We start from the raw sequence: 17,860 nt of genomic DNA, 5'->3' as shown, positions 1-17,860 counted from the left end.
GCTGCAACCGGCTCAGTGGAGCGCTCTGCGAGAGACTGGAGGCGCCTAATTAATAATAAGTCAGAAACGAAGGAAGGCACCGGCGAATAAATAATTAATACAGACATCTATGTCTCTTTGAATATTACTCCTTTAAAAATTTAGGCTTACCGGGACTGTACTGTAAGTCCGCCATTTATATTGCGGAGATGATTTAAGAAAGCTATTTTTTCCCTTGAAATACAATAATGAATTATTTATGGTGTTTTGCAAACCTAAGTTCCTTCATTAGCCGGGCCCCTCTATTTAGTTTCTTTCGGGCGGAAAACACCAGTTTTTAAAAATAATTATTACAATAAACTCCCAGCAAGAACCACCAGCTGACATTAGATTCAGGATAGCTAGAATAGGCACTAAAAGCCTGAGAAGATCGGAAGTATGGGGTCCCCTACTCTGGGAAGATGCTGGAATCTGCCACATACAGAGTTTTGTCCAGGAGAGAAACAAAATCCAGAATATTGTCCGGTGACCTTAGGTGTTTGCTGGTGCCCAGTGGGACAGGTTTTGGAGAACTTGAGGTCCTGACCCTGACGTGGCTCGGGTTTTGAAGACCTTCGGTGCCACCCCACGATGAAAGGATGGGGGAGGATGGAATTTTAGAGACTGCTATTAAAAAGTTGGGGGTTAGTTTCACAGTAGCCAGGAGCTACTATGAGCGGCCTCGGAGATTAACAAAATTCAAGGCGATGGGAGTGATTGAAAATCTGAGGAGGTTTTTGTGTGAGATGGACTAAGATTTGTTTGCAATGTTGTTAGCGATATTGATTTTTTTTTTTTTTTGTTACTTGGATTAATGTATGTTAAACAGGAAAATACGGGCATTAGTCAAGTACATTATGACCATCTATTGTTGGGAGGAAGGTTTCTCAGGTGATGTAGGGAACCGGGGTGCCGGTTAGTTCCAGGGAGGTGGGAATCCTCTGGAGTATTTGGGGCACCTGGAACAGCCACGGTGGGGGACAGATTCGCCTTCAGTCCCACCTCCCACCCACCCTCTCCTGGTACAGTTACAGCCTAGTATTCAATAAAAGCTCCACTCGGGTATGTGAACCCCACTGCCAGCCCCCCTCCCCCTCCTTAAAGGAAGGAAAGGGGGTGCAGGTGTGTGGGTATTGCCAAGTTTCTCGCCTGCACGTCCGTATTCCCACAGCCCCACCTCTGTGTCTCTTAGCCCCACAGACAATCGTCTGGGACCTCATCTCAGGCGTGGGGACTCCAGAGGTGAAGCATTCCTGCATCCACGCAGCTACACACACACACACACACACACACACACACACACACGTGACGACTGTGAAACACTCGGAAGTGGGCTGCAAGAGTCTGGAGGCCCTGTGGACCGGAGAAGCTTGCATCTGATAGACAGTTGCCTGCCCCGTGGGTACCCCTCTTGCGTTGGCTCTTCTTCAGACTGGCACAGCCTTCTCCACAGCCACGTGATGGTGGGATGTGGACCAAAGCTTTTGTGCTTTACCTTTTCCTTTCACCGCGAGAGAGACAGACAGACAGACAGAGACAGAGAGAGAATCCAATTGTTTGCATTTATGGAGCAAGACCCCTAACGCATGCAAGACCCACACACACACACACCTAGGCCAAGGTCTTTTCCCCACCTCCACAGAAACTAGAGGTCAAGCACAAGGCGTCTTGCGTCTTAGGATATGAAAGGCATATAAAGGCTGAGGTCTGGGCGTTGGGGTGGATGGAGGACTTTGGTCCAGTCCATAATCCTACAGCCGGATGGCGCTCAGGCTAAAGGGCCTTCCCGCAGAGTCTCTGGGTCAGAGACCAAGGGTGAGGACAGACCAATAAGGTGGCTGATTTGTGAAAGGCAGGCCAGGACGGAAGTGAGGGGGACGAGGGGTCGGGGGACGGGGACTGAAATATGGAGAGTGAAGGACAAAGAGAGGGATGAGTCTCCCCCTGGAGAAAGCCAAAGCCAAACCCAGCGGCGCAGGCAACGGGGCAGGCGTTCAGAACACCTGCGTTTTATTTTTAAATCTTCTAGGTGTCTGCGGGTCAAATAAAGACAAGGGCAGTAACGATTATTCTGTTAAATCTATGGTACTTGACTGCGCAAACACTAATTGATTAGACACCAAAATGATTTGTTTAAAGAGTTTTTCCTCCTTCCCAAGTGCAGCTGTTCTGGGCCTGCGTCGGTGTTGCCGGGCGACTGTGGAGTTCGCCAAGTGGGCGTGAGTAGGCCCAGCTTAGGGTAGTACTTGGCTGGCCCAAGCCCTGCGCAGCCCAAGGCTCCCGGCTGGGCGGTGGCTGGTGACTGCTGCCTCCTAATTATCACCAGAGTCGGAGAAGAATATTGTACTGGAGAGAGCATCGGGAGTACACTTAGCCTTCCGTCCACCCATCTGAGTTTTTCTTACTTTTGGTGGCTTGGAATGGCACCAAGGCGCGGGCCCTCACCCCCAGCCACTTCCTTTCCAATGTCCACCTTTGGCACTCTCCACCATCCGAAGGCCATTGCTAACCCATCGCAGACCTCCAAAAGAGGAGGGCTGAAAAAGGAACGTTCACCGTTAGCCACCCCAAATCTGGAAAACGCCACTGGCTTCCTCGCAGGGTTCCTCCTCCGTTAATATAAAATTATGACCATGAGACACAGCCCACTGAAGGTCAGACCACGCAAGACCGATTCCCCGGGAGTCAGGCGCCCCCGCCACCCGTCACCCAGGAGGCAGAAGCCTCCCCCTCAGTCCCACGGCCACTGCGGACACCCCTCAGCGCCTTTGCCGAAGCAGGCGATCTCCCCAGAAAGTTTCAGCCCAGAAGAATCCTCTGCTAGTTCCTCCAGCGTCCCAGGAGAGCAAGGCGGTTTTCTTGCTTGCCCAGGAAGTAACCAGAGAGGCTCGGCTAGTGGTCAGTTTTCAGACCGCCACCGAGGTGGCTCCAAGCAGTTCCTGGAACTCTGTGTTAGCGGGGTTGGAGGGAGCTGGGCGCCCTTCCGCGGGCGTCATCTTTGGGGATAGGGGTGGGTGGGTGAGAGATGAAAGAACGGGTGGTGCAAAACTGCTGGGTTTGAAAATCATTTCCATTCGCAGAAGGATGTTTAGGAAGGAAAGGGGATAACTGAACAGACGAATTAAAACTGCACGGACACTGAACGCAGAAGCAAAGCTTGAAGCGGAGTGTTGGAGCACTCCTTCCACAGGGATGGGACAGACAGGCGGCACACTTCACGGAACTGGGAACTAATTTGTTATTTTTGTTGTTTTCAACACTACACCATAGGACCACTTTTTTTCCTTGCAAATTATTGCCTATTCTCAGCCAACAGCAATTTTCGGAAGAAACTTCTCCAGGAGAGGTGGAAAGACTCCAGAGGAAGACGGGAGAACCCTGCAGGAAGCATCTAGAATCAGGTCTCTCACCGCCTTTAACCAGGGTTCTGCTGTAGCCGGCTGCCATTGGCATGCCCCTCCCCCGGGGAGCTTCATTCTAGACTCTGCAAGCCTCCAAAGTGCTGACTGGCTTCCAAAGCTGTAGCCAAGTGTCTCTCGCCCTGGGTAGAAACACTTTCTAAACCCCAGGACTGCCGGACACCAAATAGCAACTGAGCACCTGATGGCCCAAAGAAACTAGAAACATTTCTTTTGAATGGTCCATATGTTCCTTCTCTCCTGGTCACAAAGCGAGCTAAGCCCATGAACTCTGACTCTCACCGTCCTAAGAGAGCCTTGCGTGGCCAGCATTTACAAGAATGGCCTTTCCCCCAAGTCTGATGGTGTTGCCTTGCAAATTGTAGCCTATCTAGCAGAGGACAAATTTCATCTCCGTCCCCCCCCCCACATACACACACTTAAGACATTACAAAGATAAACATCAGTGGTAGAGCCTTCGCCTAGCTCAAGGCCTAGGTTCAATCCCCAGTAGCACCAAAGTTGGTTTCCAACGTGAAACTACTGCATCCAGCATCTATTTGAGCCTTCAGCTGTTTTTAAACGTGTACTTTCATATAATTTTTGGCATTATTTTTTTTCTTTAACTCTCCTTCAGTTGCTTAGAGTTGAAGCTGTTAACTATAACTCCTTCTTCCCTCTGCTTCACACACTTACCTGCCCAGTGTCAAGGAATTCTTCCAGAGACTCTAATGCTTTCTTCCCTCCATAGTACATCTAAGGGGGCCAAGCTTTTTGCTGGGCACTCTGAGAAGGGAAGAAGACAAGATGACAACAGGTAAATTCAGTCCCCTAGCATCTGATGGTCCCTCAGAGGCCAAGAAAAAAGGTCCTTTCTACCCACCGTACAGGAAATGCTTCTGAGAGGTCAAAACACCTTACAGGAAATGCTTCTGAGAGGTCAATGCCCTGACTCACCAACTACAGAAAAACAGTGCTTCAACGAAAGGTGTGAAACAGAGGACGGGAAGGAGGGAGAGAAGGAGAAAGATTTGCAAACCAAGTTCTGCCCGTGCCAGACTGTGATTGTAAGGAGTGAGGATACCACACACGGAGGTAGATGAGCAAGGCTGACACAAGCCACCTTTTTGACAAAGTCCCCTGCTGGCATGGGGACGTGATCCCACCCTCTTCAGGTAGGCTCCAGGAGCTCAGCCAGGAGGACTTTCCAAGATCCAGTCTCTAATTAACTGGAAAAGGATAACACCATGAATATTTGTGTACCAATTTCTTTCATTTTTTTTTAAAGGAACTGTCTTTCAAAAAGAGATGGCCACAAGGGCAGATCAATCATTTCAATGGGACTAAAATATGGCGGCAGAAACAGCTGAGCTGAGATTGCTTCTACCACCCTTTGGTCTTATAGGAAAGGCAATTTCTCTATAGAAAATGAAAGGGATTAGAAAAAAATAAATAAAGAAATAAAGAAACGTGCATTTGGCTGATTCACTGGATAGAAAATGTTCTATGCTTGAATGAGTCTGAAGAGATGATAAAGAAATGAATTAGTTAATTTTGGTTTGGGCCAATATATTTTCCCCTAAATGACCTTTTCCTAAGGCGTGCGGGGGGGCACTCCAGATTCCTAAAAGATCATGACCAAGTGGACAAGAAGTAGGATCCACAAGAGTTTTTGGGGTAGGAGAGAGGAGTTTCTGAGGATCAGAACCAGCAGAATTAGTCTTCTAGGAATTCTTAGTGTACCGACTGACCTTGACTGACCTGGAGTGATTTTGTGCTGTTGGTGGCAGGGACCTGGGCTGAGGGATGAACTCGTCTATGCCTTAGCTGATGGGATTTCGGCCCCAGAATTGACCATACCAGAATTTCCTCTTAGACCCTACCACCTCGACTCCGTCCTAGGCTCTCTGAAAACCGTTAGAGGGAAACACAGGCGGTGGGCTCTGTGTTTGGCGCAGAGCAGGCCTCACCGACTTTGTTAGTAGCCGAGCCCTGAAAACCCCGCTCTGAGGCTCTCCTTATTGTGAACAGCGCTAGCCCCGGGCTGAGGCTCCGGCGCTGACCCGGCCTAACTGCCAAGGGCCTGACAATGGGCACATCTGTCCTTTCTCCGAGGGATAAAAGCACCTAAGCAGACAAGGCTCTGCCTTTTGTTACGGACTTTTTTCTTTCTTTCTTTTGTAAATAAAAGAAAGCCGCGGCATGTGGCGGCCGGGTGTGTGTCCCACACAGGGGGCCTCCCCACGCGTCCCCACCAAGCCGAAGGCCCGGGTTCAATCCCGGATTGGAGCGTGACTGTGACAGGGGCGCAATTATGCCCAAAGCTGAATTGATTTTCAAATCTGGAGGCTTCTTGCAGGGACGCTTAGGAAGAAGAAGGCGTCCCTGCGGGCCAAGCCGAGGCCTGCGCTGCCGCGTGCGCCCTGCCCGCGTGGGGACGTCCAAGCAGCAGCGGCAGCCTCTGGGTGCTTTTCTAGGGAGGCTGCGGAGTGACTGAAAGACCAGCCCCCCAGGGTGGACCATCGAGGCACTCTCTCCCGTCTCCTTCAGGAAACCCCAGCAGAGTTAACCCAGGCAGGACGTCGCCTTAACGGGGGGGGGGGGGGGGGGGAGGGGGCGGAGAGGGGCACGGCGGAAGGTCCCCGGGGTCTGAGACAGCGGAGGGGTGGCCTCCATCCCGACTCTGGGCGCTGAGGGCTCCTCTTTCCCACGATGGGGAGAGGCGGGCTCGAGGGGCGCTGGAAAGAGCTTGGGTGCCGGCTCAACAGCGGCCGGGCTGCCCCAGGCCGTCAAAGATCACGCCCCCCGGGGACCCCGGAGGCCAAGCGTTTAAGGATGAGGACAGAGCCAGCCCCCAGGGACCCTCCAGGGAATGAAACCCAATGGGGCAAATGGGCTAAGGCCTGGGCGCAGCCCCCAGCTCCCCGCGGGGAACCTGCCCCGGGGAAACAGCAACTCGGACCCAGGGCCCCCGGCTCTCCCCCATGTGGCCGGCCCACGGGGATCGAAACCGGGCAGAAAAACCTCGCGGGGGGGGAGAAAGAGAGAGAGAGAGAGAGAGAGAGAGAGAGAGAGGAAGTGAGGAAGAGCGGGATGGGGTGGGGGGGAGGATGCCCCTCTCGGCTGACCGCCGCGGAGGCTGCGGGGGACGCTCCGCGCGCGTCCGGGGCACGTGCGCACGGCTCCCGGGCCCTCGGGCGCCGCTGAGAGAGCCCCGGGCGCCCCCGCCCCCTCCCGCGACCCCCCCACCGCAGACCCATTTGGACTGGGACGTCACGGAGCCGGGGCGCCGGGGCCGAGGGGGCGGGGCCTGCGGGCGCGCATGCGCGCTGCGCCCGGCAGGCGGGAGGGCGGGCGGCGGGCGGCGGCGGCGGCGGCGGCGGCGGCGGCCAGGGGAATCGCGGCCACAGTCTGCCACAGTAACCGAGCCATGGCTCGAGCCGGCGGGCGGCGCGGCCAGGCAGCGGGCGCGGCAGGCGAGCGGGCCGCAGCAGGGGAGCCGGGGGCAGCGGGATTCTAGGAAGGAGAGGGGCGAGAGGGGGCCGGGCCGGGCGCGCGTGGGGCACCCGCGCTCTCCCAACAGCGCGGAGCCTTTTTGGAAATTAATATTAAAAAAAGGAAAAAAAAAAAACCAACCGGAGGGAAGGTGGGAGCCGGAGAGGAGGCGAGCCACGCAGACACACACACGCACGCCCCAGAGCGAGAGCCGAGCATCCCGACCGGGAGAGGACGAGCAGGCCCGGTCGCCGGCGCGGCCCACGCGAAGCCCGGACCCCGCGCGCCCCTCGCCGCCTCTGCCCGGCCACATCGATGTGGCAGCCCGCTCGCCCGCAGCACGATGAACGCGCAGCTGAGCATGGAGGCGATCGGCGAGCTGCACGGGGTGAGCCATGAGCCGGTGCCCGCCCCCGCCGACCTGCTGGGCGGCAGCCCGCACTCGCGCGGCTCCGTGGGCCACCGCGGCGGCGGCCACCTGCCCCCCGCGCACCCGCGCGCCATGGGCATGGCGTCCCTGCTGGACGGCGGCGGCGGCGGCGGAGGCGGCGACTACCACCACCACCACCGAGCCCCCGAGCACAGCCTGGCCGGCCCCCTGCACCCCACCATGACCATGGCCTGTGAGACTCCCCCAGGTATGAGCATGCCCACCACCTACACCACCCTGACCCCTCTGCAGCCGCTGCCGCCCATCTCCACCGTGTCCGACAAGTTCCCCCACCACCATCACCACCACCACCACCACCACCACCCGCACCACCACCAGCGCCTGGCGGGCAACGTGAGCGGGAGTTTCACGCTCATGCGGGACGAGCGCGGGCTGGCGTCCATGAATAACCTCTACACCCCCTACCACAAGGACGTGGCTGGCATGGGCCAGAGCCTCTCGCCCCTCTCTGGCTCTGGGCTGGGCAGCATCCACAACTCCCAGCAAGGGCTGCCCCACTATGCCCACCCCGGCGCGGCTATGCCCACCGACAAGATGCTCACCCCCAATGGCTTTGAAACCCACCACCCTGCCATCCTCGGCCGCCACGGGGAGCAGCACCTCACGCCCACCTCCGCCGGCATGGTGCCCATCAACGGCCTTCCTCCTCACCATCCCCATGCCCACCTGAACGCCCAGGGCCACGGACAGCTCCTGGGCACGGCCCGGGAGCCCAACCCTTCGGTGACCGGCGCGCAGGTCAGCAATGGAAGTAATTCAGGGCAGATGGAGGAGATCAATACCAAAGAGGTGGCGCAGCGCATCACCACCGAGCTCAAGCGTTACAGCATCCCGCAGGCCATCTTCGCGCAGAGGGTGCTCTGCCGTTCCCAGGGGACCCTCTCGGACCTGCTGCGAAACCCCAAGCCCTGGAGCAAACTCAAGTCCGGCCGGGAGACCTTCCGGAGGATGTGGAAGTGGCTGCAGGAGCCGGAGTTCCAGCGCATGTCCGCGCTCCGTTTGGCAGGTGAGCCCAGCCGGATGGGCGACGGGGCGCGTGGGCGAGACGAGGGACAGAAGGTGGGAGGGAGCGAGGAAAGGCCGGGCGCGCTTCGCCCCGCTCCGCCTCCCCTTCCTCCAAGAGGGGTGTCCCTGGACCTGGGAGAGCCAGCTCGGGGAGCCAGCCTCCTCCTCCTCCTCCTCCTCCTGCTCGGGACCCGGGCTAGGTGCTTCGTGGGAGGCCTCGCGGACCGCTGCGACTCCGGGGTTGCCTCCGCGCTCGGGGACAGAGCCGAGGGATTCTAGGAACCTGGCGGGGCACAGCGGGCTTTTGGAAAAGGGACTGATCCTGCCTGGAACCGGCTCCGGCTGCCCGGGGCATCCACCCGGCGCGCGGATCGGCGGCCGCTCAAGCGGCCAGGCAGTATTTGGCCGAGCTGGCTGCGGAGAGCCACTCTCGCCCTGTTTTCTCCGCACCGCGCGCTGGGGGGAACCGCACTTCAGTTAGGGTGTGTACACAGATTCCAAAACCTGCCGGCGATGGGCGGCTTCGGGAGGGTTATCACACAGGCGCTGAGCGTGTGACCGGCTGTGGAAAGGAGGGAGACAGAGGCGGACAGGGATCGCCCCCCTGCAAGAAGCTCCCGGTTGAGCCTAGGGACCCACAGATGACAACTCGCATTTTCGTCCTCGTGATTTTTTTTTTTTCATCTAAGTCTCTTGTGTTCCGGGGTGGGGAGGTGTAGATGTCCTTCACATCGGCAAGCCTGTCTTCTCACTTCGAAATCCCTAGCAGGCGGTTTGAGCACTGAAAGTCTCAGCTGCCAAGTGCAGGCGCCAGGCCTGGCTCCTTGTTGTGGGCCGGGAGACCTAGCGCACGGCTGAAGCCAGCTGGGACCTACGGGGGTTCAGGCACACTCGGCGACCCGAGGAGAGGGCAGCCCAGGGGCAGACTGTGTTCGCGAGCCCTGGGCGGAGGGTGCCGCCTTGATTGACTCCAGTGTGCACTGCCCCCCACCACACACACACACACACACACACACACAACCCCCACCCCTGCCCAAAGCCACACACAGCCTCATCTGAGCCCTGCGCCCAGGTCTCAGTCTTGGTGAAGAGAAAGGTAAACGCCGGAATGAGGGTTTGTTAATTAACTGATCGTTCTCCATTAATTCGTCCCTAGAGAATGAGAGACAGTCAATCCGCCCTGAGCCGAGGGCACTGAGCCGTTTCACAGACTAAAATCAAAGCTTGAGGCCGAACCACCCTCCCTCCCCCCACCCGGTGCCTGCCAATGAGAAACTGGGGAGAGGCAGGTGCGGACTAGCCTCGGATCCTAGCCCGCTGGCCTACCCCAGTGTCCCCTGCCTCTGACATCCAGAGGCCTTTGGTCATGGGCGCCCGCGCTGCTTCAACCTCTCTCCGGCATAGCTAAGTCCTTTGCTGTGAAGTTCTCAAGGCAGGCTCGGGTTGGTGCGCCCAGGATTCTAGTGAGGCAATGGGCAGGAGACCCGGGCTGACGGAACGCCACTCCTAAGCTCCGCGGTTCTTCTGGGTAGCACTCCTTGTAGAACTGGACCCCCTGGTGGGCCCCTTGCTGCCCCTCCCCCGCGGGCAGCTGATCTTGCTGCTCTCCCGACTGGCCCGTTTTCAGACCCTTCCAATGCGTCCTCACTTGAAGCCAGTGCTCAGGACCTTCCGGGCAGGTAGGGCTAGCCAGTGCGGGGCTCGGAAGGGTGGATAAAAAGCGTCCTCCCTCACCAGAGTCACATCCCACCACTCCAGACATCGGTGACCCCACACACGATCTTTTGTCACACTCTAGAAGGACAAACTGAGAGGTCCTGTACCAAGATGGTTGCCTAGTCCTGGAAATCTAACCCCTCCATCCTGTGCGAGGCCCTCTGACCTCCAGATAAGAAAACCGAGCCGGGGTGGGGGCATGTACAGTGCTGGGGAGCCCTGTGAAGGAAAACCAAGTTCTAGAACCTGCAACCGAAGGCGTGAGTTGGGTGCTGAGCAGGTGCTCATGGGACCCGAAAGGTCATCAAAGGTGTGTCCGCACACCTAGGCTCTGTTATTCTTGGTTCCAGGCTTGTGGCCTTTTCGTAGATGAATGTGGAGAGATGGAGGCTCTAGCAGACAGAAAACCCAAGGACGGTGGATGTCCTGATGTCCTGACAGAGCAGAGCACGGCCTCTTTCTTTCTCTCTCTCTCTCTCTCTCTCTTTCTTTCTCTCTCTCTCTCTGTCTCTCTCTCTCTTTCTTTCTTGCTTTCTTCTGTTTGTTTCTTTACCATCAAGAAGTGAGAAGGATTAGACCTAAGTCTGCAGTGAGGAGGTGAGCGTGGCTCAGTCAAGGAACCCAGAACCACCCCACTCTGCCTCAAAAGTCACAGCCTATTTCTGAATCACTTACAACAGCCGGCCCTGCTCAGTGCCATCTTTCTTTCTTAAGAGAAGTCGGGGAGGGGGCTCAGTGGTGGAGCCTGAGTCCTGCCAGCCTGATGCCTTGCGGGGACTTGGCACCGGCTCCTAGGCACCACTGCAGCTCTGCTAGCGGTGGCACTAAAAAGTAAACACCCGTCTTTTCTCAGCCCCGTTTGAAGGCCCAGGTGAGTTCCTTCGCTCTTTCCTGGAAGGGTCGTTTCTCCACTCCTCTCTCCTCCCTCCCCACTCCCTCGTTCCACTTTGCTTTGCTTCTTCGGAGGGTCAAAAATCTTCTGCACGTGGCAGGATGTTTGGGGAGGCGCCTTTCGGGTGTATAAATTACAAGCGCTGGTGAAAGACTGGAGGAAATTCTCACCAAATTAACTACCTTTTAAAAATCAATATATGTTGCCTCAACGTAATGCTTGCTTGCTGCTCATTAAAACGCAGCGTGACCCAGACGCGCACGCACGGCCGGCTTCTGGTCCCGAGTGGGGTGGGGAAGCTAAGCGGGGCGCCCCGCCTCTGACGTGGGCGTCTATCAAGACAGGAGGAGATTAGTTCCCAATTAAATATTCCAGAAGGCTTCGGGGGCGCCCCTCGACGGGAGCTGGCAGCTCAGAGAGAGACCGCAAGAGCCACCTACCAGTGAGTGCAGCTCTGGCACTGTGCACCCGGGCGGCGGGGGCTCGGGTCCTCAGCCCCGGCAAGGCTGGGCACTGGCCACGCAGAGCCTGCGGGAGGTGAGGAGCCCTCCAGAGCCCCGCGTGGAGATGGCCTGCCCCGCAGCACGCGACAGTTCGCCCCCTTGCGGTCGGGCATTTGCCCCTCCATGCTAGAGGAAAGTGGGGGTGAGTAACGGGGTTGGGGGGGAGGGGGTCCCAGCTGGAAGCGGCCCTGAGAAAAGTCTTGCCCAACCCAACCTGGGCCCGTGTTTGCAGTGAGTGGCCTTGCGGCTTGGTTGATTGATAACTGGCTTTGCACACGTCCATTTGCTTTGGTGTTAATATTTATCCCGACCGGTGACATTTCAAGTGTCCCGTGTTAGCCAGGCAGTGAGGGCCAGGCTTGGCGAACACCCCCCCCCCGAAGGTTCTGGGTGGAGAGAAAGAGAGAGGCCAGAACTGGGCCTAAGAGATGCCAGGGGCTGGAGGGGCTCCTGGGCTGCGGAGTGGGGGGAGAAGGCGGAGCCGCCGCCCCGGTTCCCTGGCTTTTTCGCGGTGCAGCTGCTCCTGGCCCGCTGCAGCTCGAACAAAGGGCCGGCAGGGCGCGACCGACCGTGTCCGCCTGGGAGGCTGGGGTCAAGGCCTGGGATGGCTTTCCCCCAGCGTGGCCAGGGGATAACCCGTTATCAGGAGGCAACCGAGGGTCCCGGGGCCTTCAGGGATGAACGGTGGGGGTCAGCTGGGGTAGTCGGAACACACACACACACACACACACACACACACACACGCCGAATGTGAAGTCAGGAAGACTTGGGGGCAGACTCCATCCCCTCGGTGGGATGACAGTTGTCTTTGTGTACGTTTTTTTCGTTGCGGAACCCACATCCCACGAGGAGAGGGGACGCAGTGGGGTCTGAGAGGGTGCCTGTGGCGACAATTAGCCAGTGTGGCTTTTGGTGCGGCCTAAGCCTGGCTAATCAGACCTGGTGGCTGTGACGCGGTGACCCCAGTGGGCGACGCAGAGAGAACAGCCACCAGGAACAAAACCCACGGCGTGTTTAGAAGCTGCCTACCTGCCCCCCCCCCAAAAAAAAAATGCAGCCCGGAGAGCTTTGGATAATCCTGAGTGTCAACCCAGGGGCCAGGGGACCGCTGTCACAACCAAACGAGCCGGTTACAAGTGGCAGGGAGGACTCTGCCGTTCGTACGGGTGTGCCATAGCGGTAACACCGCCCAGAGCCCACAACGTGGCTGCCCTCGAAGCTTTCTGCTGTCCGCGAGTCTGGCAGAGGCAGAGGGGAGCTGGCTCCGCTCCCGGGACCTGGGAACTCTGGCTGGTGGCCGCGCGGAGGACGCCGCGTGCTCCCCCTAGCGGCCGCCTGGCGGGGAGGCGGAAGATGGAGGTTGGTGCTGGCTCGAGGCTTTGTTTTTAGAGCCTCGTTGTCCTCGAGATGTTCCGAGCAGCGAGCGCTCAGACAGGGAGAAGATGGGAAGGAGAAAGAGGTTGCCCGAGAAAAGCCCCCTCTAGGGGGACGTGGTTTCCTTTCTTGCCGATTACACCCCGGGTTCCGAACTACCCAGAGGAGGTGAATGCTTCGACTCCGGGCCCGGATTGTGCTCTCTGACATGTTTTATTTTTTTTCACCTGAGACGAGCAGGGGTGACCCTGGCGGCCTGCAGTCGGAGGCTGGGACCAGAAGAGTCTGCACAGATTAGCAGTCCCTTTGTTTTGCTTGCTTCCCAGCGAACCGGCCTGAGTGAGTCAGAAGGCAGCCTCCGGGCCTTAAGCTTGGAAGCCTTTGTTTTCCCCTCCCGTGAGGTGAGAGAAAGGGCTGGGGAAGCCCGCAGGCTTAAAGCCCTGGCTCAGAGTCAGGACCCTGGACAGAGCCCCGCTGCCGCCGGCGATGCTGGGAAAAGGCAGCTAGGATGCTACCGGATCCCAGCCCTTAGCCAAGAGGCGCTAACAGCTAGTGCTACGAAGTCTGAGGGAGCGGGAGTCCTCTCCCGGAACAAACACCGGCCCTGCCGGGGCGTCGGAAACATCAAAACCGTCGCCAAAGAGCAGCTGTTGATTGGTTTGTTCCGACGCGGCTCGGCACGTGCACACCAGCATATAAAATCGGAATTTGCGTCCCCGTGGGTGTGACAGGAGTTGGATCATTAAGCTAAAACGTTCAATTCAGTCCCTTTGATCCGTGCTGGGGAAAATCTATAGTCATCTCTAATCTACGAGGTCTTTAAGGAGATTGTTACCCTAGCTGTTTGATGTCATCATCCTCCACATCCGTGGCAAATTCAGCTAATCAAACACTCTGGTCCCCAAAGTTTTCCCAAGTAAGGGCTCTTACAGAGCAGACCGGTAAAACCCATTCTTGGTTCTCTTGTAAAGAAAAGGAAATATTCAACTCTAACGGCTGTGGGTAATTTAGAAGGAGGTTCCCAGGTGTCTCACGCCTCAGCGTCCGTAGTTGGTGGTGGCCATGTCCTTGAAGTCTCACGCCTCAGCGTCCGTAGTTGGTGGTGGCCATGTCCTTGAAGCCGGTAATGTTCAGCGCTCTCCAGGAAACTGCATACAACGGAGTATGTAAACACGTTTTCATTTTTGTAATTCAGCCCTAGAGGCTTAAAAGTGAAAAAACTAGCTTCATTTCAGACCCTATTTAAATACTAAGATTTCCACACCTTGACAAAATCGAATGGCCCCCAACCTAGGGTAGCTACAGAAAAAAATAATCTCAGTAAGCTAGGCTTGTTATGGAATCTGTTTCTCAAAAAAAAAAAAAAAAAGAATTCAGCCCATATGCATTACAGACCATGTTCTTCATGTCGCCATCTCAATGAGACAAGTTCACACCTTCATAAGACAGTACATGGAAAATATCACCCTCACAGTCCATTAAGAAAGAAAACATTATTTTTAATGTAAGTGAGTTTGGTACACAATCATACATTCCTATCACATCCATTTTATAGGTTTTTTTTTTTAACAAATATATTCACTCTGATAAAGATTACTTTCTTGCTAAGGTGACAGGTGACTAGGCCAACCATGTGACAATATGACCGTTTGATACAAACATACTACTGTGTATCTGGGCCGTGCTGTTTCTCCCCAAAGATGTTACAGAGGAACAAATAGCTTCTGGACCATTCCTGTTTCTTTAATGTGTTGATTTAATAAGCGAGCAGCCGAGCAGAGCTCAGCCCTAGAGAACAATTGGTCAGGTTTGTCACAGCAGTGAATAAAGAGGGAGTGTGAGTTGGTTGTGCACAGGGTATTGACTGCATGCTGCGGCGGACATGCCCATTTCCCACTCCCCGTCTATGCCAAGGGCTCGTGCGTCTTACTGCACGTAGAAATCACTTAACGACTTAAACAACTAACTTCTGGCTGCAGCTCCAAATATTCCCATCTAACTGAATGGGGCGTGACCCAGAATCCCAGATGAGGGGTGTGTGGGGGTCTGGGAGCTGTGGTTAACTACCACGGGGTGTGGCAGTTACCGTGGCTCTCTCTGATGCTTTCTGTAGTGGGGTTAATTGGTCTCTAACCACTCAACTAGAATGTACCGCTGCCCTGGCCTCGGTTTCCCCAGTTGCAAAGCCCCGGCCAAGCACATCCTCCACAAATGGCTTCTGTTGCCATTTCCAGATCGCTCGTGAGCGATCAATGCTCCCAGAATGCGGACCACTGCCCTTAGCACTTAAGAAGGTCTGTGCATCATAAAGCTCTCGAAATTATAGAGTAAATATTTTCTGTCAGGCTCTCAAGGAAAGTTTTCGAAACAATTCTCTCTTCTCATGTGTATAAGCGGGATTTCTTTTAATGGCTCCAAAGGCCCAGCCAGAGTGGTAACAGAATCGAGGCTCCCTTCTCTCTATCCGCTTTTCCACTTAAACAATTATCGATGGGCAAGGCCCATCTCATTTAGTTGTGCTCTGTGGGTAAGCCTGGCCCTCTGGGACCCACGCCTGGAGGAAGACTCAAAGGCCCAAGGCCACCCGAGCTTCCACGACTGATATTCTCATGTCTTTGCCCCTGTTCTTCCAAAACTTGCTTGGTACCCCATATTTTAGGACTCTGTGCATGTGCGTGCACACAGAGAAAGGGGGGAGGGGGGGGGAGAGAGAGAGAGCAAGTTGACAAAAGCACTGCGTGTATGTTGGTGATTGTCCTCACCAACTCAGTAACTCAGTTTCTGTCGGGCACCCCTGCGCCTGCCACCCTTCATTCTTTGCAGACATCATGGGGTAAAGAGAATGGAGAGGTTCTGCAACCAGTCCCTAACTTTTAACATCTGATGACGATTTCATGGTCCCAATGAGAGGGTTGTCAGAAGAACACAACGAATTATGTGCTTTTTGGTTTTTGGTGTTTTGGTTTTGGTTGTTTGTTTGCTTGTTTGTTTTTTCCTCTTGCCTTCTTAAACAGGGATTGGAGGGGGTGGTTAGATATACAAGCGTGCGAATCCTGCCACCTAGTGGCCGTGCTGCTCACCACAGGCGCCTTGATGAGTGGGTGAGGAGCCGCTGCCGTGATTCCAGTATTGATGGAGGCACAAAAATCGTTCATTAAGGCAATTTAATCTTTGCTATTAAATGTCCTTTCAATTCATTTGGGGTAATTAAGATGCAGTTAAAGTGATTAAATTCTAATTACTTATGCTAGAGAAAGACATATTTGTCACGCTAATGCTGTTAGACGAAGGACCCAGAAAGAAAGTTAACATTTACTTCAAATGACGCAGCTGGAAAAATCAGTTCCTCTTTTCATCATTAATCTGGTGAGCTGGGCGATTATGTAATGGCACTACAAGCTCATTAAATAGGAGAAGTGCTGATTAAAATGACTGCCAGGAGGAAAACTTGAACAAGAAGTAACTCAGTAGTCAGCATTCTCGGGCAAAATCACTAGGTGTTCTTGCCCTCCAAGCCCTCACCCCAAAGTAATAAAGACCTGGTAAGCTTTATCCTCCAACTGAACTAGGGATGGTACACAGAAGGCTTTTATTATCAAACCACAGACATTGTTCAATGTAAACATTAAAAATAAAAACAGGGTCTCACATCTTCCAGGCTAGTCTTGAACGTGCAGTTTAACCAAAGATGACCAAGGACAAACCTCTGATTCTCCTGCCTCCACCTCCTGAGTTCTGAGATGTGCCACCATGTATGTAATACTGGAAATGAAATCCAGAGCGGTCAAGCATCTGAGGACCAACTAAGTATGGCTGCTATCAATCGGTCTCTTTTCAATTAGTTTTCCATGTTCCGGTGGAGAGTAGTCTCAAATTATAAAGAGGTTCCCTGACGCTTTCCTACCATAATCTCTTGGCTCCCAAGCTCTTAGAATAACTTAATTATGGCTGTTCATAAAGGAGAGTCAAATAGAAGCGTAATGAATTTGAAGTTTGCTTTACAAACACACACGCTTTTTATATTTTGGGTTGTGAGCCTAGCCTTTAACGCTGAGGCATTTCCCCAGCCCCCCCCTCCACACACACACACACACACACACACACATGATTTTTAAGACGGTCCCTCACATTTTTCCAGCAAGGTGATTCAAGAATAAGAATCATCAATGAGATATTTGGAAGTTGTCTTCCTCGAGACACCTATATCTCTTTAGTATAGCTAAATTTGTACATTGAAACCATAATTGAGGAGGCTATCTCTGTCTCCTATTCATCCCGCTGGCTATTTCTCCTGTGCACACCATAAGCAAAGAAGCGAACGTTATCAAATTCTCCAGTCAGTTAAGTCAAACAATTACCTTTAAAAAATAAATTGATTATTTGGATATGTAAGGTCATTCTGAGTCACATCATGCTGTCTTATTAATATAATATTTTTACTAATTATATGAGAAATTCATACATGACATCATGCTATCTTGAATTACTAGGAGTAGGGAACTGTGGATTAAGCGTCAAGTGCCCTAGAGAAAGGTTCATGCCGTAATTAGCTCTTAGAAGTTGTCAAGTGATCTCACCTTTCTGAGCTTCCACCGCCTTAAATGTAAAATGAAAGATTTGGCCTTCAGATCCCTTCCAGGTCTCATTCTGTCATTGATTGCCTCCTATCTTGACTGGTAACCATGGCAAAGCCCAGTGGGCACCTTCATCTCCTATATCCATTTAGTGTCCTGTCCACCTATATTAGGATTAGACAAGCTGTGGAGCACTGGGCTCGGGCTGGATGGCAGTGTCTCCGGCTCACCCCTGCAGTCAGGAGGTAACAGCCCATGCAGCCAGGAGCACTGCCTCCTGGCACAGAAGTGCTGTCGCGTAAGATTCCACTGCCTGTGTTCCAGTAGCCAGGAATACGGGCGGACAGGAATAGTACGGGCTGTCACAGACACATGTGCACCACCTCTGCACTACTGCGGGAGAGTATATCAGCATCTTCGCTGTGACAAACGTC

At 54.5% G+C, this 17,860-nt stretch overlaps 1 protein-coding gene and 1 long non-coding RNA gene across 5 annotated transcripts in view; one reads left to right on the top strand and one right to left on the bottom strand.

Moving 5' to 3' along the window:
• Positions 1-558: 558 nt before the first annotated feature.
• Positions 559-8,162, bottom strand: LOC132654592 (uncharacterized). The gene is made up of 3 exons (XR_009592223.1): positions 8,029-8,162; positions 4,113-4,202; positions 559-3,559 (listed from the first exon to the last, which is right to left on the bottom strand). It is a non-coding gene; the product is annotated as an uncharacterized LOC132654592 (long non-coding RNA).
• The window catches only part of Onecut1 (one cut homeobox 1), a 33,511-nt gene continuing 22,456 nt past the window's right edge, over positions 6,806-17,860 (top strand). For all 4 annotated transcript variants that reach the window (XR_009592222.1, XM_021642066.2, XM_021642065.2 and 1 more), the window contains exon 1: positions 6,806-8,368. Coding sequence is in view for 3 of the 4 variants with exons in the window: in XM_021642066.2 (XP_021497741.1) it covers positions 7,255-8,368 (1,114 nt within the window). In the remaining variant the exon portion in view is untranslated. The remainder of the gene's footprint in view (positions 8,369-17,860) is intronic.

This window comes from Meriones unguiculatus, chromosome 6 (genome assembly GCF_030254825.1).
Source record: "Meriones unguiculatus strain TT.TT164.6M chromosome 6, Bangor_MerUng_6.1, whole genome shotgun sequence".
NCBI lineage: Eukaryota > Metazoa > Chordata > Mammalia > Rodentia > Muridae > Meriones > Meriones unguiculatus.
This window is presented reverse-complemented; position numbering and strand designations above follow the sequence as displayed.